The sequence below is a fragment of the Neodiprion pinetum genome, chromosome 6 (genome assembly GCF_021155775.2).
Source record: "Neodiprion pinetum isolate iyNeoPine1 chromosome 6, iyNeoPine1.2, whole genome shotgun sequence".
In the NCBI taxonomy this organism is placed as follows: domain Eukaryota; kingdom Metazoa; phylum Arthropoda; class Insecta; order Hymenoptera; family Diprionidae; genus Neodiprion; species Neodiprion pinetum.
The window spans coordinates 30,370,506-30,396,876 of record NC_060237.1 but is presented as its reverse complement, the minus strand read 5'-3'; the positions used below and the strand labels follow the sequence as shown (position 1 = coordinate 30,396,876).

General features: G+C 47.7%; 1 protein-coding gene across 8 annotated transcripts in view; it reads left to right on the top strand.

Moving 5' to 3' along the window:
• The window catches only part of LOC124222387 (nucleolysin TIAR), a 376,350-nt gene that overhangs the window by 281,583 nt on the left and 68,396 nt on the right, over positions 1 to 26,371 (top strand). For all 8 annotated transcript variants that reach the window (XM_046633280.2, XM_069137358.1, XM_069137359.1 and 5 more), the window contains one exon: positions 19,496 to 19,583. In XM_046633280.2, the coding sequence (XP_046489236.2) occupies positions 19,496 to 19,583 (88 nt within the window). The remainder of the gene's footprint in view (positions 1 to 19,495; positions 19,584 to 26,371) is intronic.

Here is a 26,371-nt window from a genome sequence, read left to right as displayed (position 1 = left end):
TTCCTCGAGGAAATTCCGAGCTGCATTGCATCCATTGCATTTCTCCAGGCTCCGGAGCGCAGGAAGCGTCAAAGAATAGTCGGGGGTGGAGAGAGGCGGAAGCCGGCGGACTAACTGCCTAGGCGGTAGTTAGCGGCTAGACGACGACGACGACGACGATGCCGGGGGCGGCATGGCAGGGCGAGTGCGGCGGGGAGATAGGTAATTCGAACGGGGCTAACCTGGGCTAACCCGGCTAAGCCGACGGGGGCCGATCCGCGACTCGGTAAAACGGGAGCAAAACGGTTAGATTGAAGAAAGTCGGGATGGCGAACGGGTGGCGGAGTCGGAGGGGGGGTGGGTGGTGGGGGAGGGGTAATAGATAGGGTGGCCCGCGAATACGAGATGAGCCCCGGAGATGAGAGCGCTGCGCTAGCGATGCGGCCGTGACTAATTCGTCAATTAGGCTAAGCCCGCGGTGGCCAGCCCGAAACTGAAAATCCCACTTTGGGGACAATAATTTATCAGAGGAAGTCGGCCCCTCGGACAATTTTTCCTAATACCTCCACCGCCGCCGCCGCCGCCGCCACGCGGATTCCCCGTGATACCTCTCTACGGATATTAGTCAACCGGGCACGCGTAAATTATAATCCTCCCTGGTGGCCTCGTTTTATTTATCCCCCCGGATCTTTTCCTCCCTCGGCTGCAACGCGGCTCGATGCCGCGACGACACGGCGTTACTTCGTCGTCCAGCTTCTGGCGTCGTTCCTGAATTTTACGAGCGAACCTTTAGGTGTCAACCGCGGTAGCGAATTCTTCCCCCGTCGTTGCGAAAGAGCCAAGATCACCGACGCAACCGACGCACGCTTTTGAGTTTCAACCCTTGAGATTTTCGATGGACGGTTGCGCGTCCGTGTAATTATTATTTAGCGATTAGTACGCCGTGAAGCTGTTGGCAAAAGTCAATTTACCGCCTAGTTACGTAAATTAGATTGTTACAGGCGTTGACAACTTGTGGGATATGTTCGGTTTTTTTTCTTTTTTTTCATCTTCTTTTTCCATGCCCCCTCTGAATACGAGAGGCGACGCAACGCCGGGCTCACCAGACTGAGCACAGTTTCATAAATTCTCGTTTGGATAATTTGACTTACAGGCATTTTATATCCGCCTTCACTCCTCGGTTTCACCCTCCCACTCTCTCTCTCTCTCTCTCCCTCTCTCTATCTCTCGCCCGTTATTGCGATGCCTGAGAAAAGCCGGCGCACATATTTGCCGCAGATTCTTCCTATTTAGGTCTTCTTTTTTTCCTCCCTCTCTCGGGTCCCCCTCCTTCCGCACTCACCCTCCTCCTTCTACCGAGCTTTTCCGCAAGTTCCTTTCTCCTTTTTTCCTCCCTCTTCGGCCAGGGATGACTCGGCCCACCTCGTTCCTTCTGCTTTATTCTAAACGCTCGACACTCGCACCCTCGTTTCACCCTTACGCAGACAATCCTTAACGCGTATTTCCTCCACCCTCCAAACCCCCCACCCGAGATTAGGCTAAATTCCCGCAAGCGATTCGGCCTAATCACGCTTCATGGAAGACGCGCTGTCTCGTCTCAGCGACGCTGCTTTGGGGAGCCGAAACCAAAACTGGATCAATTTTCATATCACCGAAAATTTTCAACGCTAAACTTCCGAACGAAATTTACGGGTTTTTTTTTTTCAAACAACGTTTCGCCCTTTCCTACCCTCGGTGCAGGAAGAGGGGGAGGGTAATTCACCCTGAACGTCGGCATGGGCTCGCACACTACGACGTACCGCCGCAATACATTTGGGACCTGTACACCGCGCATAGTAAATGGATTGACCAATATTTGCGGGCTTTTGGCAAACAATCAAACAAACAGGAACTGTTTCCCATGCTCGAACGCTAAATGTTAGTTAGCGCAGCTCAGGTGTGTGTCATTCCCATTAGTAGTTGCGGTGATTGTCCCACACCGACTACCGTGCATATAACTACCTTAATTTTGTACAACGTTACATGTATATGTATGTTATATAATATAGTTTCACCTGCACATTATTCTGAAAGTCTATTGTTCCTTTTCAACCACCGTGAAGTTTGACATTCACTGTTTAAAACGTTCATTGTGACGTTTCAGTCAGAATTATCTGGTGAAAAATTTGTTCGGCAAGGTGTCGGTAAAGGAATTTAAAATCTGAAATTCAATTCTTCTATACAATATTGGTATCGTACAAATGTTTTATAACTACAGTTCGATTCTTGTATAAGGAATTTTTGATACTCCTGTATGAAATATGTTGAAATTGTGTCGAAAATTGCCGATACACCTGTTATACGGGTCTTGAATTTCAACATCGTCGATATTTTATATCTACGTACATACACAGCAATACGTACGAAAAGTGGTTACAGAAATCAATTGTAGTATAAGAAGTTGCCTTACTCAACTGAAACAACAAAGTTGCCGTTGGCATGGCGTCAGCTTATTTCTGCTGTAGGTAATTGCTGCAATTACAATATCCAACAGTCGCCGTCGTTTATTTTGCGGTAACTCGTTCGTGCAGTAATGTATTATATACAATTGCAACAACTGCGCTTTCGCCGAGAGTGAATCAATACCTCTTGACTCGCGTAACCGGTTTCAAAGAAAAACGCTCGTCTCACGAGCTTCGAAATTTTACTCGAAAATTTGTATTTCACACAACCGGTTTAGGTCACCTATATTATACTCTGATTCAGGAACAAACTTTCCCTTCCAAGCGGAATCTCGATTTAAGAAGCAAAAATTCAAACGAAACGCGCTCCCGGGCATGGCGAAATAATAATATCGGACGGGGTCCGAGGGAAAATACAGGGACGTGTGTTTAACGCGTTAATAATAACCGCGTATACAAGGGGCAAATATAACTCAACCGCTGTGACCGAAATTTCGCTAATATTCAGATAATTAATATGACAAAGGGGCGGGGAACGAGTCTGGCTTTGTTGCACTTTGCTTGTGGGGCGGTTTTGATTCGTGGTGCGTCTGCATTTGGAATTCGCGACGCGGGGAATCGTGGTATTTATATTCTCCGTGAGGGGATGACGAGAAATGAAATCGGGGGCGGAACGCGGAAAGCGGCGAGGAATCGGTCAGCTGTCGCTTAAGCGCGAGCGAAATTCGGGTATAAAAAGCAGCGATCATCTCGCGGGCGACATTCATATTCATCCGACGTAACCCTGCCGAATAATTATACATACAAGAGAATGGCCGGGGGCGGAAATCGCGAGCGAATGGATGCAGCGGTTAACAATATTACCCGCTGGTGTACCTACGCCTCGCATTTCGGATTTCAAATTATTTGCTTCACGCCGCCGGGTTTGCTTTTGTTTCAATGTTGACCCGCCGCCCCCCATTTGCTTCGTTATTATTCGACCGAGGATAAATCTTCCACCCTCCCACCCCCGGTGGACTTTTTTAGGGTGAAGATATCCGCTGATTTGATCCTCTGCTCGTTGGTCTTGAGTCGACTTTGAAAGGCACTCCAAAACGCAGAACAAGACCGAATTTTGCTCGAAACGTGGTCCGAGAGTCTAGCTTTTGGATCGAGACACTGATTCATACGTTTCGGCATTCTTATTTAATCAACCTCTTGTGCTTTACAAACACAATCATATCGGTGGGTAAGATCTGAGCGGAAGTTACGGAAGTAAACAGAATCATCTGCCGACGAAAATTTCCTGCACCACGGTTAAATTACACGTTTAATAATGCACTCGTCGCACAATTTATTCACTTTGATTCGATTCGAGATTGAGATGTTGAAATACATACCTGCGTATAATGGAGCTATCAAACGGTAACTTTGTCGCGGTAAATTGAATTTTCACTACCGGGTAAAAATTTTCCACTCAAGTTATAATGAACCCATTCGTTACGTAACCGCGGGAGATTAATTGCGTAATTATACGGGTGAATTTTTCACGGATTGAATGCTCGATGAAAATAATAACGCGGGGGCAGTTTTCTCTACTCGATGAGAAGAAAAGAGAACACCAGTGTGAAAAAGTTGAAAAATCAGCATTGTTCCTAGCTGGGAACTTTTCGTTCCGTTTTCCGCTATTTTCCGAAACTCTGATTTGCCAATATCGCTGTTCCCGTAACGCGGCGTCGCGTCGGTTGCCATGAAAGCGAACGAATCCTAGCAAAGTTGAGACCCACTGAATGGCTGAATGTGTACCCGGGCAGCCAAACTCGTCTCCAGAGGCGGAGGAAACGGCAGCCATTTCCTGGTGACGCCGAGACGCCCGGGTACCGACTGAATGGCTGCATATCCCTGAAATATTTCGGACATCCGAGGGCGAAGGGGCAGCGAAATACCGGCCATCTTCTTTCTCCTTATCTTCCCTTCGCCCCAAGTTTAACAAACATTCGGTCCGAGTCCAGGCGAGTCTGCAAAGATTTCTGGAATCCTGGCTAAGGATTTCCGTATAAGGTCGAGAACCTTGTCTCGTCTGTTTCTGGAATCCGCAATAACGAAACAGCCAAAATTGCAAATTATCCGGATAACAATTAGAGGCGGTAAATTCATTGCCCACGGTGTATAAAACCCAGCGAGGTCCAGGACTTGGCAATCTTTCAGCGCGGAATGTTGGGAGCTTTTTGGGTCGAGGTGAAAATTACAGACAAATCAAAATCTTGGCCAAACGGGGAGACAGCTGGGTGAAAATTTGCGGACCCCGCGATGCACGCGGAATTCGCGTCTCCGTCGACGAAGGTATCAGCCGACGACGATCTCGACGTATCCGAGAGGCGACGAAATCTCTCCGCAGCTCACTTGGCCGTCCAGGGGTTCTGCAACGGAGCGAGGAAAGCTGCATCCTTCGGAGAGCTGTAAGGGTCGAGGGTCGTGGGAAGGGGTGAAAAGGGGGAGGGAAGAGAGTCTCCGGCGCGAGCTCAGCGATTCTCTACTCGTCGGTTTTTTCCCGAGAATTTTTTGCATCCCACCCCGCCAATATTTGCTCACGGGATCGTTCGGCTTATCTTGGCGGGCGGCGGCGGCGCGACGCGCGGGGTGAAAGCCAAGTTGGTTCTGATTTGTGCAAACTCGACTACCGCATCGTGCCCGACTCTCCTCCCGCTCCCGGGCTTACATATTCATCGACCCGTGGTTAATTACGATATTGGTCCCAAGACGTCGGCCGCCTTCGTTCCGCACGCCTCGAAGTTACGGACGAGTCGCGGGACGGGCCTCGATCCCGATCGATACTACCTACGCGGCTTAGTCGAGGCGTTTCTGATGTAACCGCGAGCCCAAGCGTCCCGCCGTCCCTCACGTGTGTCGCCTATCTATGCGTTATTTAGCGCGGATCTCGATCATGCCTGCCGCGTCTATCACCGAATTCGATCGAAAGACGACGACGAGTATGCAAACGGATATCCGCCACCCTTCCAACGGCCAGCGAGCGGTCTTATCCTGTATCGGGAGCTTCTCCTTGCCTCGTTGGAATGGGATGCGATGGGATGGGATGGGAGGACGGCTCTGCGTCGCCTCTGTACCAAAGGTGAAAGCCTCGCGAGTTATGGTGCAGCTCCTCTCCCTTGGTGATACCGCGCTCCCTCGCGATTCTTGAAATGTCTTAACCCCTCCTTCTCCTCTCCCGCTCTTGTCCCATCACGGGTTTCATCCATTCCACGATATATAGGTCGGGGACTCGAATCATTTTCGCGAACTTAGACGTCGCGGAAAATTGACGGCGCAGGTAACGGGAACTCGTTTTTCACTCGTACAATTTTCGGCATGGTGGTTAAGGAGAATCGTGCGGTCTACTTAACGTCTGCATCTGTTATTCGTCTCACCGCATCTCTCATGCCAAGGCTTCAGGTGTGAATTATTTTTTCTGTCACGCCGATCCGGGTATTCTTCTTTGGAAGATGCGACGAAATCGCAGTTCAGCCTTTCCGTGATATTCTATTCGGTTCGTTGATCAGCCGATAATATAGTATAGAAGTAACAGTCGTTTCTCCGCAATGTGACGCAGTATCTTCAATAATTTCAGGTTATAACGATCTGTTTTGAATTCTAACAATTTCCATTTTTTCAAAAACCGTTCAGTATGTGTTTTTTTTTTTTGTTCTTTTCACGTTTTTCGACTTTCGAAAATTTTTAACCGAAAAAATCTCCAGTCTGTTATTCGAGACGATGATAATTATCTCAGTCCGGGTATTTTCACAACAAACATAGTCGGAACATGAACACTCGTCCCCTAGTTCGCGAAAAATCAATTTAAAAAGAAAATCAAACATTTCATCCACCGTCGATCATAGATTATACATGCTCTAATAATCTTTTCACAAAATCGCGTACGTACCAGTACACGGAACGGTGTACCGTTAAAACAACTATTATCTCTCCGGGGATGTGAAAAAAAGAAATGCTGAGAAACAAAAAAAAAAAGAAAAAATATACGGAAAGAAAACAAACATGTACGCGGGATGAAAAAAAAAAAGAAAGAAAATAGCGAGAAAGAGAGGTAAAAGAGAGAAAAGAAAAAAACATCATCAGCAGAACGGGGAAGTGCAGATGAGCAAAAATTTTTCACCGACAAATATCCTTCAATCTAGCTGACGTGTACGTACATGCATATGGGTATAGGTATAGGTATATACGCAACCCGAGCTCGTCCGCAGGCAGACACAAAGCGTAGAGCTCAACGGTAGATTATTACGCGCAGAGGTTGGTATGTTATTCGGGGTGAAGCGCGGAGCGGTGCGTAGGTGGAGGTGATGGGCAGGCAGGTGGATGGTCGTCTCGCGGGGCGGGAGGGAGGTGGAGGGGGAGGAGAGAGAGCACGTGACCGGCATCCCCTCTGTATTCGCCGATTCTCTTTCCGCCGTTTTCGCTCCCCGTCTTCACCCCTGCCGGATTCGCCGAGCATTCAACCGCGTTTTTTTCTCCGCGTGGCGCGAGCTGGCCCCGTTTGTTCTATTCCGGATTTTTAAGGTTTAACGGAAGACGGTTGAAAAACGCAGAAGTTTATACGTTGTTGCGTTACACCGCGGCAGCGGCGGAACCGCAGGGCACGAAGCTTTCATTTTACGCCCCGATTATTTTCCTCGATTAATCTATAATTCGATGAATACCACCACCGACCACCGCTGCTGGGTGTTCGCTGCAGCCCGTTTATTATTTCTGCGCCAAGTGACCCCGGGGTTCAACCAACAAATTGATTACTTTCATCCTCCGCGGCTGTCGACCCACCCTTCTCATTAACCTTTCACCGTATTCATGCCGCTGTAACGGCGATCTCGGTCCGTGTGACGGGTAAAATTTTGCCAGATAGATTCGCTGCTCGAATAACAAAGGTACGGGAATTTTTTTCGAGTGGAAACTTACCGCCCGAATGGATGCTAAAAAATGCGAAAAAACGTAAAATTTCACATTTTACTTCACGATCAAGGTTTATAGAAGGAGAAAATAAACGACAGATAGTGAAAGTATTAGAGGGGAATGAGAGAAAATAAAAAAAAATAAAAAATTGAAAAGAAAAAGAAATATGGCAACCGAGACACGGAGTAAGACTACTTTGTCAGTTTTCATGATTCTCATAAAAGCGACAGCGGATAAGGGTGCTCATATATGGTTTTCGGAGCAGCGGCTTTCCCTCTATTCCCTTTCTTATTTCCTTCTGTCTCATTGTGCTTAGAGCGGAGCCACGTGTCCTAGGACATCAATAAAAGGTTCTTCGTTCCCTCTCTCTCTCTCTCTCTCTCTCTCTCTCTCTCTCTCTCTCTCTCTCACTCTCTCTCTCTCTCTCTCTCTCTCTCTCTCTCTACTCCTTCCTCTTCCTTGATCCGTTGGACCGAGGAATTGCGAGAGAGGCTGAAGAGATCTTCCCGGCTGCCATGCACACAAGTAGATCGCGAACGAACGCACGAACGGCGTTACGAAGGGCGGATCGTGCACGTGTGTAAGTACATCTACCTGCCGCTCGTAAATAACGGATGCCCGCAAACATCGCCAAACCAGAAGCAGCCGTCACACGCGTGACTCGTGACTGAGGGGCGAATGCAGGGGATCGAGTTGCGGGCGGTAGGAGAGGGGGATGAAACTTGGGGTAAATAATGCAGCCCCTCAATGTCGACACCTGGCTCTTTTACTTCCCCGTCCCGGTGACTCTATGCCAAAAGATACATACGCGGGATATAGATAAGCATACACTGCAGGCATCAAGCAAGCCCCTGTCGACTTCCGCTGGGATATTCTCTCAAGGAATTACTAATCTCATCAGGCGAAGTAAGAATTTTTAGGCTTTACCATACTTGGTGATCGAATGTGACGGGAAAAGTTTCATTCTTTGTTGAAAAATTTGGGAAAGGAAATAAAATAAAACAACTTTTATTTTATTCGAACGAAAAATTTGCAGAAACAACAATTTAGATTAATCATCAATTGAAACCACATCTGTTTGAATCGACGAAACATTCCTTCGGACGTGTAACACAGCCGTATTTGATGAAAACAGGAAATAAAAAGTTTTACTCGTGTGTGGGAGGATTGTTTCGTTTTCAAACAATTTCTCATGCTGCGATGATTAAATCTTTCCCTTTATAAATAGAATTTTACAGTGAGTTTGCCTTTCATTATTCTAAATCCTGTGTGTAAAGCATAAGCGTATGGATACGCCATTTTTTTCACAATCGTTTTCCTTTCTTTATATTAGAAAAAAAGTGCCTCTCTTTTTTATCGATCGCTTACGCAACACGCTCACCAGGGTTAGGTATACTTTGAATTCCTTGGTTTCGTCTTATTATTGCGACATTTGTCGCGTTACCGCGGTTATCTTCGTATTATCACACGTACGGTCTTTATCTTTTGTTGCGGGTATTCTTTCCGTTGTTTCATTCCATTTCTTCTTGGTTTTGTCTCTCATTCAGCTTACACCTAGTCCGGCTTGAGTGTATATTTCCCGGCGGCGCAGCCTATCGCCGCTGAAATTTTGCGGGACTCGAGGAATACCGCGTCTTTTTTTCGTCCTTTCGTTTTCTCCCACCATCCCAGGTATGCCGTACCTACAGCTGCCCCGATAAAACGCCGCGGAGCGATAAACGCGTCAGCAACGCGAGAGAAGTTCGAACGCATTTTTCAGCTATCTCAATTATCTTACCACGAGTAAAAGTACGAGGTAAAGAAAAAATAAACGTACGCGCAAACGTACGAATAATTTCGAAATTTGTCAGATACGAGAAATTCCTTTGATTTCATTATACGTATAGTATAATACGAACCGCGAGCCACCGAGCAACAGTCGGACAATTTAGAGGCTTAATTCTGTCGGAAATTCCTATTATAATCTTCTTTGAATTTGCATTCACCCCTCGAAAACGGTCATCGACATTGTTCGGCTCTCTGCCGCTTGTATAACCGCTGCATGGTGGGCACTTGTGTATATAATTCCCTGCGGGAATCCTATTTGGTCGGTTGAAAACGCGGGGCGATGGACGAGCAGCAGACTCGAGGAGTGGAGAGGGATGGGGGGTGGTGGGTTAAATGTGCGCACAGTTTCGAGGCTCGATTCTCTGCCTTTCCCAGCACTTTCCGTAATCAATGGGTCCCCGTTGATAACGGGGTTGCGGCCCGCTGCAGCGTGCATTTCGGTTCCCGAAAGAGACAGAGAGATAGAGAGAGAGAGAGAGAGAGACGGCAGCTCGATCCCACGAGCCGGAGGCAAAGCGGTAAAAATTTGGCGGGGGGTGATTTCATCGAGGAGAAAAGAAGAACGACGGGCTTCCGGGTAGCGCCCAGTCACACACACACACACACACACACACTGTAAACGCAAGCAGCATCCGCTCACACCACAGCCGGGGGCAGAAAGGCGGCTTGCTGGCTCGCGGTTGGCGCAACTAGGTATAAAACATTCAAAGGGTTGTTTTTATTTCGGTTCCCGATTCAATGCATTCTATAGTACGAGCCCCGCCGCACTTCCTCCCCCCGCCTGCATTTCAAATTGATGGATTTTACCCGGAAAAACCTACCTTATACATATATATATACTTATATAGATATAATACACCCACCCACCCCACTAGACCCCGACGCGGATCGCGCGTCGCCCTCGATTTAAATAGTTTTGTAGAATTTCAAAGTTCGTCCATCCCAGCCTCGGGCCGACCGCAACGGCCGCCATCCCTGTCACCCTCGGCCACGTGCGGCTTTGCCTGCACCCTGCGTGCGTCGGGGGGTTGGGCACGTGCTCTGCCCCCATCCACCCCCCAGGCGACCACCTAGCGAGGAAAGTTTTCCCGCCTAATAGTTTTCAGCTGTGTCTTGGCTCCAGCCCGGCTCGGATCCGTCTCCTCAATCTTGTCTTATCCGGCCCTACGGAACGATAAAGCTCCGGCATCGATCGGTTTCCCGTCCGACTTTCTTATTCCGGCTCCCTCGCTGCACCGACCGATCTTCCCCCAGCCCCTGAATTAAACACAATCCCCGGACCTTTTGTGCTCCGTAATGGACGACGCTCGGGTTTATCGCCGTTACAGGTATAACCTGTTAGACACCGCCGACGTCGAAGCCGAAGTTTCCGTCGCCCTCGAACCCTTCGGCTACTCGCTTCTTGCGTAACGATTTTAATCACTCTATCATTAGCGAGTTTCCACCTATTATCGAACAATGGAAATTATCCGGACCCTTGGCCTCGACGTGTCACTTTCTTAGGGCGGTCGACGGATCGAGTCGAACTTCCGGGTAGAACGATCCCAAAACCTGAGAAGCCGAGGCTTCGGGATAATGTTTGATGAATTATTCGTGACTCCTGCATCTCTGCAGTCCGGGGTCTGGATTTATAGATCGTGTATATACAAGCTTTCGTCGTTCGATTCGCCGTTGCGGGTGGTGAACGCCTCCCGCACGGCTCCTTGGACTCGCCGGTTCCTAAATCATCAGATAATTACTTTGGTAATTAATTACAACTCCGTTGGTCCGTGGACCGGTTTCCGGGTAAGCGAGCTCCGCGTTCCTCTTCCTCACCCCCCACCCCAGGGGCGGGGAAAACCGCCTTGCTCGACGAGCCGACCGAGGGGCGAGGATCGAGACAGGAGTTCCGGATATTTTTCCTATTATAAATCACTTACCGATTTTTTACCTCCTCGCGACCTTTCGTGCGGTCTCGTCGTTCCGCCGACCGGGATGCCGCGGGACGTCCTCAGGTCGAACCGCCCTTCCTGCACCCCCGGGCCGAGCTTAGGAACTCGAAACTTGTTTAAACTCCCGGTGATCCGAGCCAACTCCGGCAGCCTCCTGGCCCTCGGGAACTTGTTCGTTTCACCTCTCTGATCTGGAAACGATCGGGAGGACAGGTCGTCGCCGCTTCGTCATCCGTAACGCGGTATACGGAAGACGGGAGGCAGGTGCAGCAGGCTTCGGGGTGACAGCCGCCTCCCTACGTGTCACGCATGCAAAGTTTCACGTCCATTAGTTAATTGTAGCCTCGGCTAGATAGCTCGGTTATAGCCAACCCTCCACCCCCCCGGGGTCCGATAACACAACCGGTGCCGGCGGGGGTGGAAAATCAACTCCCGTGCAGGATCACCCGTCCAAGTTTTACCACCGAGAGGTATAGCTTCCTCCGTTAACGTCGTTCCCCGGCACTCGTCCCTGATCAATGCAAGCAATCAGTCTTGCCGACGACGACGCCACCCCGACCCAACCCTCGAACCACCCTTCCCCGTTCACCGCCTCTAACCCCCTGCAGGATGTACGCAATAACCCAGTTCGAACTGCAGCCTCAATGCCTTGGACGAAGTGAACGTTTCACGCAATTTTTGAGACGCGAGTACATGCTGAGTGCACGATTTTTAAGAGGAAATTTCACAATCACGATTCTTTATACTTTGTACTGATTTTCCTCGTATACTGTACATATTTACCTCTAGCACCGAACAGAGAATTTTATTGCCGTTCTTTGCTCGGTGGTGAACTTTTCCAAACGTGAGGAAGCGTTATTGCGATCTCAGATTTTGAGCACACGCGCGCTCACGATCAGTGTTATAAACTTCGAAATTCGAGCTTTCTGACTCTCCGTCTAACCGAAATCGGGGACATGTTTAGGACGACCTTCTATCTCGCTGAATAATTTGTAAGTGTGTAAATTATTGCGAGAAATGAGATGAATGTAAAAATTCACCAAGTCTCGGGGTGTGAGGAGCGGTGAAAAGCAGAGGTGAAGAATTGGTGGATTGAAGCGCGGGTCGATTCGAAAAATTAATTAGAATCATTGAAACGGTATTCTTGGAAAAAGAAATAATAATAACCGAAGCTGCCCTTTGCCTTTCATTAGTCCGCCTCTCGGTCCTGGCTAAATATTATTTCACGCCGTTTTGGCGGGGTTTTAATGTAATCACTCGAAGACACTAGGTACGTCAGAACCCCGTCGTATATTACGAAGAAAGTCCCTGTAGAGTCGCTGGCTGATCACCCGTTGCAAAAAAACAAAAATTTAATTCAACGACTTTGAAGTTTCAACATCCCCCGAAGTATGAATTAATCGCCTGCAACTCTGCCGTCTATACATATATATATGTAATCCCACCGAAAAAAAAAATTTCCGAAAGAAGAAAACTAACCGCGGGAGATCGGTTTTGAAAATCGAGGATCTCCCGCGTCCCGGACGTTAATTCCTCGGGCAATGATCGGTCGGGTTCACCGGGAGTCGGCGGCAGCGCCGGTGTCGTCAGCACGGCATCCGCGGCGGTGGCGATAATGTTGCGAATTTATATTCCGAAGGCGATCGAGCGGAGGTGCTGAATGTGCACTCTTGGCCACGAGCGCCCTCCTCCTCGCCCCGAGTCCCACCCTCCACCCCCCACTTCGCCGCGCCACGTCGCCGCGCTCGGAAAGTGACGGCCAATTTTTACCGATGCTTTTTCGCCTCTTGTTTTATCGTCTCCCTTTTTAGTTTCCGATCCAGCGTCAATTTGGGCTAACCGCGCAGAGCCAAGCGTTGGCGTTACACGGTATCGGTCGTTGCGGCCGCACACTCGTGGCTTTCCGAATCCGATTTCCGCATCGAGGTTGGAACTCTGCACGTATCCATGTATACAAGGTATACAGGAACGCGGGGACGCCGGGGAGTAATTGATCACATCGAATGAATTTCCTTGGTAAAAAGGTGAGGGGTGGGCAAGAACCGACTTCGGCATCGTCCCGCCGAGGCCTCGGATAGTTTTTGCCCGAGTAGCTGCCGCGGTGCTCGGGCATTAACATAACGAGAGATTAATCACGCGAACGTGTCCTCCGTGGCTATAATTACCGGCTAACCTGAAACAGAACAACCCTCGGCCGAGGCATATTCGCCGGACTACACAGCTGCGGCACGCGAGGATCCGAGTGGACGACGGCTCGCATTCGAAATTACAAAATTACGCCTCTCTACCAAATCTGCGGCGATTTTCGCGCGCCGAGGTGGAATCGACGAAGAATTCTTCACCCGTCAATCACCGTTCGAACTGCCGTCGTCGAAACCGTGCAGCTCTGTACAGCGAAGATAAGAAGCATCCATCGTCATCTCGGCCATAATTTACACTCTGGCTGGTCCCCTATCCTCCCCTTCTGTTCCGCTCTTCGCGCACTTCGATTTATCGAAGAAGCCCCTTGGTGTTACACCCCCGCTCCGGCCCCTCGTCATTTACGACCTGCGTATATAGATTTCAAGCCGAGAGTGTAACGCGGGGAATCGAATGTTGAGAGATGAAAATTGGAGAATTTATCGGGGAAAAAGCGGAACGTATGAACAAACAAGAGAGAACGGCGAGTCTTCGGAGCTGGAGAGGATTTTTCTCTTCTTTCTTCGGCGTAGATCGATCGCCGTCCGCGTATCACGGAGGGGCGAAAGCTCGGACGCCACTTTGTGCTGCATCGACACGAATTTGTATCCCCCTTCCCCCGACGGCCCATCCCCTTTCACCCTGAACAACGAATCCGACGTACGGCTGGGAACGGCCGGCAAGGTTGTTCAAGGTTGATCGAACCACCGGGGGTGGGAGTGTCACAATCGCACCAACGGCCCCCGGGCTTCACTTGTAAAATAGCCAATTTGTCATCAAGTGTTTTCATTGTGCGTACGATAATATACTTCGAATCGCCCCATTGTCGTCACGGGAATTATTATCATTGTTATCACCGTTATATTCCGTCTTTATTGTCCGAAGACGGTGCTGCGGAGGCTCTTCCTTCACCGATTATTACGCGCTGCCTTGCAGTCTGGCGTTTTTTCAGCTATGAAAATCATCGCCGAACCGGCCTCAGGATCATCCGTGCACATTCGTGTTTATAATAAGTGAAAAAAAGAATAGACGAGGGAGGAGAGGAAACACGACGTGTTATATTGGCACTTAAGACTTTCCCCTCTTCTTTTCTTTCTGCATCACGCAGCGTGGAAAATGTTCCTATAAAATTCTGGAGACTATGGCAAAATTTTTTTTAGAGAACCCACTTCGTTCGACTTATCGTTTTTGCCGTTAAAATGTAGCGTTAAACCTCCCGCCCTTCTCGCGTCCTTGCCCATTTTAACGCTGCTGCAAAAAATCGCAGGGATCATCTCGCCGAGCGGGATATGATGTTGCAATACTCGAGACTTGCGCTTTTAAAAGGCCTAAACAGTCAAACGAATCATAAAAAATCCACGTAAAAGGCAGCGCAATTTACTCTGTGAAATATGAGATTGATTTATACCTGTTAAACTGAAAGAAAGCGTCGCAAAGAATTCTCAAATAACTTCTTTGTAAAGCCGTTTCAATGACGACCGATTTCTGTGTTTTTCTTCACGTGAGTTTTAACTAAATTATTTTTTGAGCACTTTCAAACAACCCTGTGAAGTTTGAAAATGATTTACCGCTTAGTTACTGAGTTTTTTAATTTCAAATTTGAGCTATTTTATATTAAGTAGATACGGACTGGAATCAAAACTGATAGTTTCGAGTTGGTTGTTTTGATATTGAAGATGAATAAAGTGTTCAGGATGGGAAAAAAATATTGAATAACGTAAATCAGGTACGCAGAAATGATGACTCAAATTTAGGTAAATAAAAAAAAAAAAACAGTGCGATTGTAATATTGTTTAAGTTGTACACTTGGCAACGTTGTGCAAGCTTGCACATTACGCGCTGTATTCAAATTTATTTGTTTTACGCTGTTTAGATATGGTATTGCTAAAACGCTTGATGTTTATTTTTTTAATCAGGTTTTTTTATATGAAAGAAATATATTATAATTTATATATATATATAACGAGGTAAGCGCCGAAGTTTCAAGTATAATACAACACAAGAAAATCACGCGACGTTGTCAAATTTATTTTCCGATCATTTCACCCAACTACCAAAAATCGCTCCCCTCATTATTGCGAACTAATTTCTGCGAACGATAGACAGAGAATGGATGTAAAGAATATATTTTCGGTCATGGAACTGGTCGCAGGATTCCCCCAGGGACCGTGCGAAGGGAGGCCGGGATCGGGAAGGGCGGCGATGCAGGACGAGTCGTTCGGACCATGAATTAGCCAATATGTCTGCCGTTAGCTAAATCACTATGATTTACCGACGAATCTCGGGTAGCATCTACGGGCCGTACCTCCGCCGCGTAACTCCGGCTCGTTGCGGGGGTGGTGGCCATCCGTCACCCCGTGCGAAACAAAAGCTGGGTGCAGCCGGGCTGCCTACATTATTAGAGCTCCCGCTCTCGCTATCTACCTGCAGCCCGCTCGCTGTGTTTCCCCTCTCCCACATCCTCCTCCCCCTCCGCCGACTCCCCGAGGATCGTGTCACTTCCTGGCCGCAGCTGCCGGTGTCTACGATCACGTTCTCACGTGCCCCCAATTACACCCCTCAACGCAACACCCCCGAGTGAAGCGAGAGGGTGGGATTCCGGACGAGGATCGCTCGTGTAGTTGGATGTTTGATAAAATTGTATTTCCTTGGGAATTTATGCCTGGAATGGAAATGAGGGGTTTTCGGGGTGGTTTCATTCGTATTAGCGTTTTTAACTCGAGATCTTTTATCACGGTTCGGACGAACGAAGGCGCGAGTGCCAGGGGATGAAATTTTGCAGTCGAAGTTGCGCCCACGCTTTACTCGGGATTTTATTCCTTCTTCTTCTACTCCGCGTCACGGACAACCCGTGGAACAATATCTATACTCGTACAAAGGATCGAAGAAATTTATTTTCAATACAACTTCTCAACGCCTTTCAAAACTTTCCGCTGTACCAACTGCAATCGAATGAAAATCCTTCCTTCCCAGCTGCAACTTCATGCACCGCGAGGAATAATCCTGGCTCGGATCGGGTCTCGTTGTTCTTGGCAGGTGCAGAGGCTACGCGAAGCTTGGAAATTCGCCGCTGTAGCATCCCAAATCCCGGCAAACAGGATCAAGCCGAATCCTGATTTGTACGATCGTGGGAAACCGCGTTAATTGCTGACGTAGCGAAACTCCGGATTTGGTGTTCTCAACGAAACGTACCTATACTATTAACCGGCGACTTGAGCTTGGGTCCGAATTTAGGGGTGTGAGAAAAAAAAAAAGAAGGGAAAAACGAAAGCAACGGCGGCGAGTAACGTTAACACGGAAATTCAGGGCTCGGTTGTATCAGCGATAGAAAGACGTTCGAATCTCGACGGGCCGGAATACGGACAAGGTAGGGAGAAGATGAAGACGAAGAAGCCGCGTGGCCGCGCTTCGAGGGGATGAAGGGAACGAAGGGAATGGCGGAAGGCTTAGGGTCGGCTAACGAGGACTAACTCGGGTTGTTACGCGGTGGCTCCGCGGCATCGGAGTTCAAGAATCGGGCCACTGTTCGACTGCCCTGCGGGAGAGGGTGAAGGGCGGAAGGTTGGCGGCGGGGGAGGGGGAGGGCCGCGAGGAAAGGGGCTGCGGGATTCCTCGGTTTAAATCCTAACTAACCAATCGCACCGAGTTGATCGAGTTGAAGCCAATCAGCGCCTAATTCATACATTCGTATTCGCGAAATGCCTCTCGCCCCCCCCTTCCCCCCAGGCACCCCGGGTCCCGATTCCACACAACCGCATTTCTTCCTGTCTACCCGACCGCCACCGAGTGTAATAAACTGTTCTGTTTTCTCTCAGCATTTTAACCAAATTGACTCGCCGCCGTTCCGCTTCCACCCCCGCCTTCGGCCCCTTCGCCCCTTCACCCACCACTGCTCCCGATTCTCGGATGATCCCAGACGCCGAGGCACTCGGCGCATAGCCTCGATCACCGAAGAATCAATCCGGGTTAGGAAAGAGGAACACGTCCGGAATGAAATATCTCGTCCGCTTTCCGCTATAACCGAGTACGTGTTTCCGGCCGCCGAGCTTTCGGGGGCCCGGTTTTCCAGCTCCGACTGCAATTCCGGAGAGCTTTCGAAAAGCCTCGCGCAAGGACGACCAGAAATTGTCAACCTATCGGCGGACTCGATTCGTCGAAATAAAGTCCCCGCGCTTGTAACCGGAACGAATATTTCTAAACGATCAAACTCGACTTTGGACGCGTCGAGGTTGGATTAACGCGGTGAAATTAATAGGCAGGCTATTTGCGGTGTAAATCAACTCGCGCCCGGCTCTGTCCCTCGAAATTAAAGGAATCCGGTTGATCTATAGAGGCGCGAGGGTTAGGACGAGCGAGCTTTCCATCCCCCTCGTATAACCCATTCCCAAAGCTCACTTGGCACGGACTTTTGTTCGCTCGCTCTCCCCCGCAGCATTGTCCGACGATCAATGGATTTTTCTTTCGCCTCCAAATTTTTTTCCACCACTTTTTATTTCGCTCTGTTATTTGTTTTAATTTTAATTTTGTTTAAAATCCCTTTTTCGCTACTCTCGTTTTTGTTACACTCTTATTTTCCGAAACTCTGCTACCCCTGCGAGTAGGTGCTTGTTAACAGTATAAATATACGGTTGCTATATACATATGTATAAATATTTGCGTACACGTAGACCATGTACGTACAACCGAGCTTTTATCCTCACTTGCTATAGTCGGCAGGTATAAGTATACCTACCTATACGCGTTATACAATTGTCCGTTTTTCGGTCCGTGCTTGTATTGTTTACACACGTGACGCCTGTGTAAATATTACTCGAGCTTTATACTTGTTTATACATGGCCGAATGAACAAATTATTTTAGTTATTCGGGTGTAACGTGTCCGCGTACATGCGTCAAGTTCCAAGAGCTTTGTGCGTCCGCCTTTATCGTTTTGCGATACTGCGCGTAATTGTTCCCCGTGACTTGGTTCTTAACGAACCAGAGTCACTGCTGAATTTTTCTACGTGATTTTTCTTTTACACCAACTCCCTGGCGTGAGTTTGACTTGCCGCAAGTCGGTTCGGCGATGAACTTGATTAAACTAGAGCTGAGAGTGAGTTTGTTTTTTCCTCGTCTATCCATCCATTTTCTTCTTTCACGTCTTCTTCCAGCAGTCGATATCTTTCTTCCTCGGAGGGTAATAAGAAAAAGGCCGATGAGAAGCAAAAGTTTGACCCTCCGCGGGGGACTTCGATCAGCAGCGCGTTGTGCGGACGCATAACGAAAGACTCGATCCGCAACAATTCCTCTACTCACCTGGGTGAACCCGCGGATGTAGTCCCGGTGAAATCGGCCCTGAGTAAACTGTAGCGTAAATAACTAAGGAAACGCCTCTGGCTACGGGTGCGGGACCATTCCGGATTCCCTTTCACGCGCACGGGTTCGGAAACGGGGATCAACGGCGTGCACGGAACTCGCAGGGGCGGAAGGAGGATCCCCATCAACACTCTCTTGCCGCCGATTTCCATTCAGCCAATGACGCTCCGAATCGTAGAATAAATCCGATCCCCGGCTTCGACCCCTCTCCAAAACTTTTACCCCCAACTCTCCGGCGCAGGGATTCTCAATTTTTATCCGACCCTTTCGAGCGACGAGGCCGCGTCGCGACGCTAAGTATAATAAATCCCCCGGCAGACAACGCGTCCATTTTCCGTTCTTCCGCCGTGGGATCGTCAGCTTCTAGGGAACTAATCAGAGGGCCGTGAAATTGTTTGGAAAGTAAAGAAGGCCGGGGTTAAACTGGGACGTGCGGTTCTACGCTTTCTCAGGATTTTGCGTAGCGCCTACCTAACCTGAAAAATTTCAAACCCCGCCCACGGCTCGCGGAGGTGACAAAGAACCGTGTCGCTAGCACTGGGGAAGATTAATATTCGAGCTCGAGGAACTATTGTGCGCCGATCCAACGACCGAGCCGTCGTCTCTCGGTCCCCCCGACGCCCTTCGATCGGTCTGAACGAACTCCCCGAGTGAACCGGAAAGGGGCGCCGATCAACCCTTGCTTTTCGGTTGCGGACGTGTGGGTGACGGAATATGCGAGGGACGTTCATTTTTTTCGCTACCGACATTTTTCACCCCGTAGAGTGGTAACGCGTAAACAATATTTCACCGATCAGCGATTACGTAATTACAACGACTAAAACCTGCTTCTCTTTTGGCTCTGTTTCAGAACACTACCACATATTCGTCGGCGACCTGAGCCCGGAAATCGAGACCCAGACACTGAGGGAGGCCTTCACCCCTTTCGGGGAGATCTCGTAAGTCCACTTCAGCTATCCTTATTAAGGATGAGTTAGCCGGGACCCCGGCTGTACGATATATAGCAGTACTTACGCCGTGGCTAGATAAGGCCGAGCATATTGCCCACCTTCCCCCTTGACAATATCCACAACCGCGCACGAGGCGTGCGCCATTATTACACTTTGACCAAGAGTTGTGCCCGAATATCACACCCCGACTAGCCGACCCCCCCGGACGACTCGGCCTCGCGGAATATCGACCCTCTCTGCGCCATGCCACCGCAGATTTAACGCTGTTGGTGACTGTGTCCTGCCCCGCAATCATTCCCGATTAAGGAGCCGCTGACGGACCAGTCCGCAAAGCGTGGAAATTTTCCGCGAAAAAGGAAAAATGGGGGAACGGAGGGTGGTGGGAGAAAATTTAGAGAAAGAAAAAGGTGAAGAGATAAGTTTACATTTTCGGTCAATTGAGGAGAGCTCTGAACGCGTTATAAAAACTTTCCCCACTTTTTGTCTTCTTCTTGGTTTTTCTCATTTGTATCGTTTTTATTTTTTTTTTTTTTTATCAATATATTGTATATTTACGTACATCTATCCTGCTGCTGGAATTCGAGTTGTATAAGTTAACACTTGCGGATGGAAGAACGCCGGGATCAGTGCCGAATTCAGGGGTGGAAGCCTCTGACTTTCCGCTTGCTCGCTAAGCGGGGGGCCGAAAGTTCACCCCAAGATTCTTCTCACCCTGGCGTTCCGAACTCTCGGACGACACTGTCTACTCTCGGCTTGCTTCTTCCTCGACTGCTTCAATCGAACTCCCTGCGTGTCACACGCAAGCTTTGTTAACGAATCTTGAACCTGTTCCTCCGTCCGTCTGAACCGGAAAATGTTCCAACAAGGAGGTGAAAAATCGAAGCAATTAACGGCTGCAAGAATAATTTAAGATTCATATTCTCGGGGTAGAATTAATAATAGATCGATTCGCTCGCCCGTTAGGAACTGAAAATCTTGATCGGATTGAGGGTAAAAAAAATTTTGCCGAAGAATGAATCGAAAAATGAATATTGGCGACGGAATTGTTCCGAATCACCTCCCATTATCTGCATCGCCAGAACGTGTCTAACCGTAAATTTGCACCGAGCTGGTGTACGTTGTACAGGGATATAATAATATATCAAGTACAGAATTCGCTCTCCTCGTCTTCCGCTCTCGCATAGGTTATTCTATTTTATTTTATTTTTTTCCTCATTTCATTTCTTTTTTCGTTTTGTGCAAAATGCGTACCGATATATTCGCGTTTGAACGCGTGAGCGCACATCATAAATGTGAAAAAGACTGCCAGAGCGAATTTCACTCCGGTATGCGGGCCAGTTTCAATTTGGCTTTTTATCGCACCGATACATCTAAAGCACCGTGTTACGCGGGGGGAATTTATAAAATGAGGGGGGTCGCTCTTCCCCGTTTGCTCCCGATCCTGGAACGCTAAATGAAGAAATTTCAGCCACTTTGGGGGTGGGAATCGCGTGAAATCAACCACAGTCCCAGTTCTTCGAGGCGCCGAAACCGACCGCAGCGGCACATTTGTACCTGACAAAAGTAGCCTTGATAACAACATCGAGTGACTAATCTCGGTCCTCTTTTACCGGTAAGTCGAAGTAAAAATTTCGATCCTCTCGGATCCGCGCGCCGAGTTTCCTTCTTTTTCCAAACGCGCGCCGCGCTTCAGAGATTCAACTTTTTCCCCTTCCGAATTCCTTCCAAGAGCCATTCTTCCTTGCTCTCCGGGATATCGGCACCTCGCGGGTTATATTCTCGTTATCGATTCCGCGGGATCGAAAAGTTCCCCATATCCCGTAGGTACGGTATTAAGTGGCAGTGATTTTGCGGCGAGTTTCATCGGGCGAGCGGCGTCCGCTCGGCTGCGATTCCTTCGCGGAGGAACGTCGACTTTCCTCGACTCGACTCGGCTACTTTTTCCTTTTCTCCCTCTTCTTCTTTTTCTTCTTTTTCTTCTTCTTATTCTTCTTCTTCTTCTTCTTCTTCTTCCCGTCGACCCATTCTGTACATGAAGCTTGCACGCGCGTCTCCGGGGCTTCCGAGAGATTATTGCCGGCGACGGACGCGCCGCAGGTGCTTCACCCCAAGCACCCTGCGGGAACGTGCGATCGTAAAGGAAGAATTGACGAGGCAGAAGGATCGGCGGAGGAGGAGCTGCCGCTGCAGTTCCCTCGGGCAGAGGAACGACGCGACGTCGCTCGAATTGAACTTCGGACAAATTCGTCCTTCGGCGTCCGTCACTCGGCCAGGACCTGACATTCCGCGTCCTTTCAGTCCTGGCGGGTGCTAGCCGAGCGATTAATCTCGGACGGTGAGTGTGTTTACCGTCACGGCTGTAGTAAAAAAAGCTGCCAGTGAATCCCGCGGAAAACGCGAGCTTCGCGGAAATGAAACTGCCCGAGAAGAGGGCGAATAATTTAAATAAGTACGGTGGGAAAAAGGGGTTGCAAAAAGGTAAAAAAAAAAAATAAAAAATAATTATAATAACGGTAAATAAGTACTCTTGGCGGGAATCGGAGATGTTTTACAGAATTTTCATTTCTGAGTATCGGTGCTATCGATTATTGCCACCCCCGTTGTCCGCGCCTTTTAGCTTCCGTTTTAGAGACCCACTTGCGGCATGCGTACCTCAGAGGATGAGTCGCAACCCTCCGTTTCACCTGACGCTTTCACCCCTTTCGTAACGCTCCAACCTTTTTATTCTCAATTTGCGATTCGAATCCGAAAGGCCGGGTCGCTGTTTCGATTAGTCGTTCGTCATCCGTCACCGCTTGTATTAATTAAAAATACAGGCGCGTGTGCTTCCGTCTTTCACGGTTGCCCTGAGGATTGTTGTTTTTCGGGTTCAAAGCGAAACGAAAAAGAAGAAAAAAGAATCGCAAGTAAACAGAAAAACGCACGCGCGGAAAGAATGGCCAGTGTACGTGTATTTTTAATTTTCGTTTGCTAATTAAATTGCTCTTCATTGACTGAGAGAGCGAAACTGTTGCCAAAGTTACGCGTCGCGTCGCCCCGTGTTTTGATCTCGCTCTGCACCGTTCAACTTCAGCTTGTATTCATGTGCAGTTCAAGTTGTTGTTGAACAACTCTTCAGCCTGTAGTAGCTGGTGTAACGTAATATTTCTCTGCACGTTGTGTCTATATCTATATCTATTCAAAATAAATCCGATAAGGAAAATAAACTAGAAATGTTGAGGGAGAGTTAAGGTGGAACTTTCGCTGCTTTCAAACTGGGCATCACTGCAGTGCGGGATGCACTTGCTCTTCGCTCTTGAAAACTTGCTTCGAGCTCATGTATTTTCACAAGATATGACCGCTAATAGTTCGCAGACATTATCTACGATATTTAAGTTATTAATGGATTTCTATGAAATCGGACTTGATTGTGCACGTTATAAAAATTTAACTATTTCTCCGAAACTTTTAGATTATGCGAAAAAATATAAATGTTCATGACGAACATTTATTTTTCCGGAATATTCTCACCATACATCGGCGGAAAATTTATCGTTTTTAAAGACAACAATACTGACTTTACGAATGAAATTCTTCTTCACGTGAAAGCGGTTAATTATTATCTCGTTGTGAACGATGAAAGTGTAGAATTCCGTTACAAATATACTTACACATATATACGAGGTCAAGGATTATAGATCCATACATGTTTAGAACACATTTTGGTACCTGAATTTGAAGGTAAAAACGTAAAAAGAGATCAATCAGCAGCCTGACACCGCAAACCCGTAGAAGCGGTGCAACTGGAATTGGAAACCCGCGAAACCAATCAACGGATTCCGATTTCACGGTCAGGAATATCGTGGAGCTGTACGCTGCGTGTAGTAAATATAGATATGAAAGGACAGCCTGCAGCTCGGTGCAGAGCTGCATCGCATACCGTGTAAGAAATATCGCTGAACTCGATCTCGACGCTTCGTTGGCTAAAAGTCGATATTTTTCGTTATTGCGAGAATCACCAGAAACACGAGATTTAGCCAATTATCATCATTTTGACGTGCTAAAATCGGTCTCATTGGAAATATCGATATAAGAAATACTCGGAGTGTTAACGAAAACTCAAATTATACCGTAACTTATTTTTATATCATTTTAAAAAGGTAAAAAATCTATCAGATCCATTCGATTTCACTCCAAGATGGTTCATTTTATTCAGAAGACTATTCTCTGCAGATTCACTGGAACGAGTCTCATTTTTTTTCTTTTGGTATCGTGAAATGTTCAATTTTTACGATACTGCACCGATATCGATATTACTGTCAGCGAATTTCAATGTTGAATTGACTACTCAAGAGGAAAGAAAAAATTAAAATTTGATTGATTTTGTAGAAAAAAGTCACTCCGAATAAAATTACCCATCGTAAAGTGAAATTTAAAGAATCCGTTCTTCTCTTTAAGTATCTTAAAGCGATTTGGAGTGAACCTTTGTTTATATGACTTTCACATTTTTGCATTATTGTATTTCTAAAGGGATATCCATAGCTAGAAAACATAATAATTCGATGAGTACTGAACGTAAAGCTATACCGTAATAAAATTGTTTAAAAGTGTATCGATTTTCATCCAACAAATTCGTACTCAAATGGCTGCGCAACCGGAATGGCAACCCTCTACCCCCCATGAAAGGGGTGATGGTCCCGACTTACGACACACGGAGGCCTCGTTACTTCGAGAACTTCTTGCGTCGTTGGTGAGAGAAGAGAGGAGTCATTATCATATGGCAAAAGGTAGCCGGGACTTCGGGGAGTTTCGGAATGGCCACGCATCCGAGATCAAGCCTCGTTGTCGTTGTTAACGTTTAACTGCATCGAGAGATTAAAAGTTCAGCGAAAATTTCAATACAAGTACATTTCTCCGATTGAAACTTGGACACCTTCTCTTCACCCCGCCTCGTTCCGTACGATCTCTCTCCCGTAATTTGCTCATCTCCCGAATTACAGCTTCTCAGAACCTCCTCGGATCCTGCTCCAGACCTTCGAGATTGAGATCCTTGCCACCGGAAGCGCTCGCTGGGAGAAAAGAGGGGGAATTTTCAGCCCTTTTGAGAGGCTCGCAATAACGAATCGTCGCGAACAGCAATTAATAAAGAGGCTTCGGGAAACCCGCCGGCTAGGCGCTCGATTCTGGAATAAGGTGCGTACTCGACAGATATATCTATATTGGGTCGATCTTTTTTCCTTTTCTTCTTATTTTTACGTACTCGTCGGAAAGTTAGTTTTAGCCTCAAACGAAGCCTCGTGGAACGGAAACTTGGTAACGAAATTCTAAAAGGTGACTCAGCCTGTTCGAATTTTTCAAACACTAGCCGAAATATCTCGAAAATTATACAAGTCGGAAAGTGGTGTTTGGTTTCATTTTGTAGATAATCGGATATCGTATAAAAAGGATCGAGCCTATTATATACCTAAATTGTCATCTTGTTTTAGATACGATCGTTGAAAGTTGAGTACATCGAATAAATGAACTATGCTTGTTACCATGCAAATTTTTGTCTCACACACACGTGTAGTCACGTCATTTTTTAAACAACATTTGATTATCTACAAATTGAAACCAAAAACAGCTTCCCAACTCGTATAGTTTTCGAGATATTTCGGTTAGAGTGTTTGAAAAGTTCAAACCGAATGAGTCGACTTTCAGAATTTTACAACCGAGTTTCCGTTTCACGAGACTTCGTTTCGGACTAAAAACCAACTTTTTGAAGGGCACGTAAGAAATAAAGTAAAAGAGGTAAAAAAAAAAAAAAAAAAAACGGTCTGATGTAGGTATATAATGTGTATAATACATTACCCACCTGCGAAACCTTTCAAGATGCGATACATCCATTCGTTGGATAAGAAAAACGCATTGAATTAGCGGGATCTCGGTGCAGACTCGTTTGGGAAAATTTATGTGTCGTTGTGTCAAGTAGCAAATTTAGAATCGGCTGTTCGTAAACTCCTGCTGCAGAAGCCGATGGCTTCATGCTCTGCAAAAGCGAATCAGGCGAATTTTCAAACTCGCGCTAACTACCTAATACCTGCAACTCTGGAATCATCCAAGTTGCTGCCAGTATTTCAACTTCTTCTCCGCGTCTCTTTATATCCCGCAGCTTCTCCAAAAGAAATTTGAACTAAAAATCTTGGGAAGAAAGTTCGAACGTTGTTTTTAACGCCTTTTCCCCGTTTCTTGTGGATGTTTTTTTTTTTTTTTCTTTCTATCCTTTTAATTTTATTCTCCTTAAAACGTCGATGGAAACGACGAAATCGGCGAATTTCCATTCGCCTCGAAAGATGGTCGGCATTATCGCGGACCGTAGGCTCGGGTATTCGGCGAGTCGCGTCATTTTCTATTCCCTTTGTACACCCGCCTTGAGAAAGTTCTCTCTTTGCCTCCACCGAAGGCTGTCGGCTGTTGGCTGTCAGGACGGTATAGATTTGCGAGGCGGCGAGATCCCGGGATGAAATTGGACCATCCAAAAACACTTCACGTACAGCCCTTTGAAGTTTGATATACAGACTCCCCGTTCCGGGCGAATCAAACCCCGGGAAATCAGGCGCCCGGGAAAATCGGCGTCCACCGGGGCCCGGTGCAATCCTCCTCCGGGTTTTCGGGATCGCGTGCGGCCCGCTTCCGGCCGACCTCGGACCCCTTCGAGATCCGGTTCAAACCCCCGACTCCACGTACGTGGCGCCCCGGGATTCCGAATGTGCGGTCACCTGATTTATCGCCTCTCAAGATTATCATGCCTCCAACCC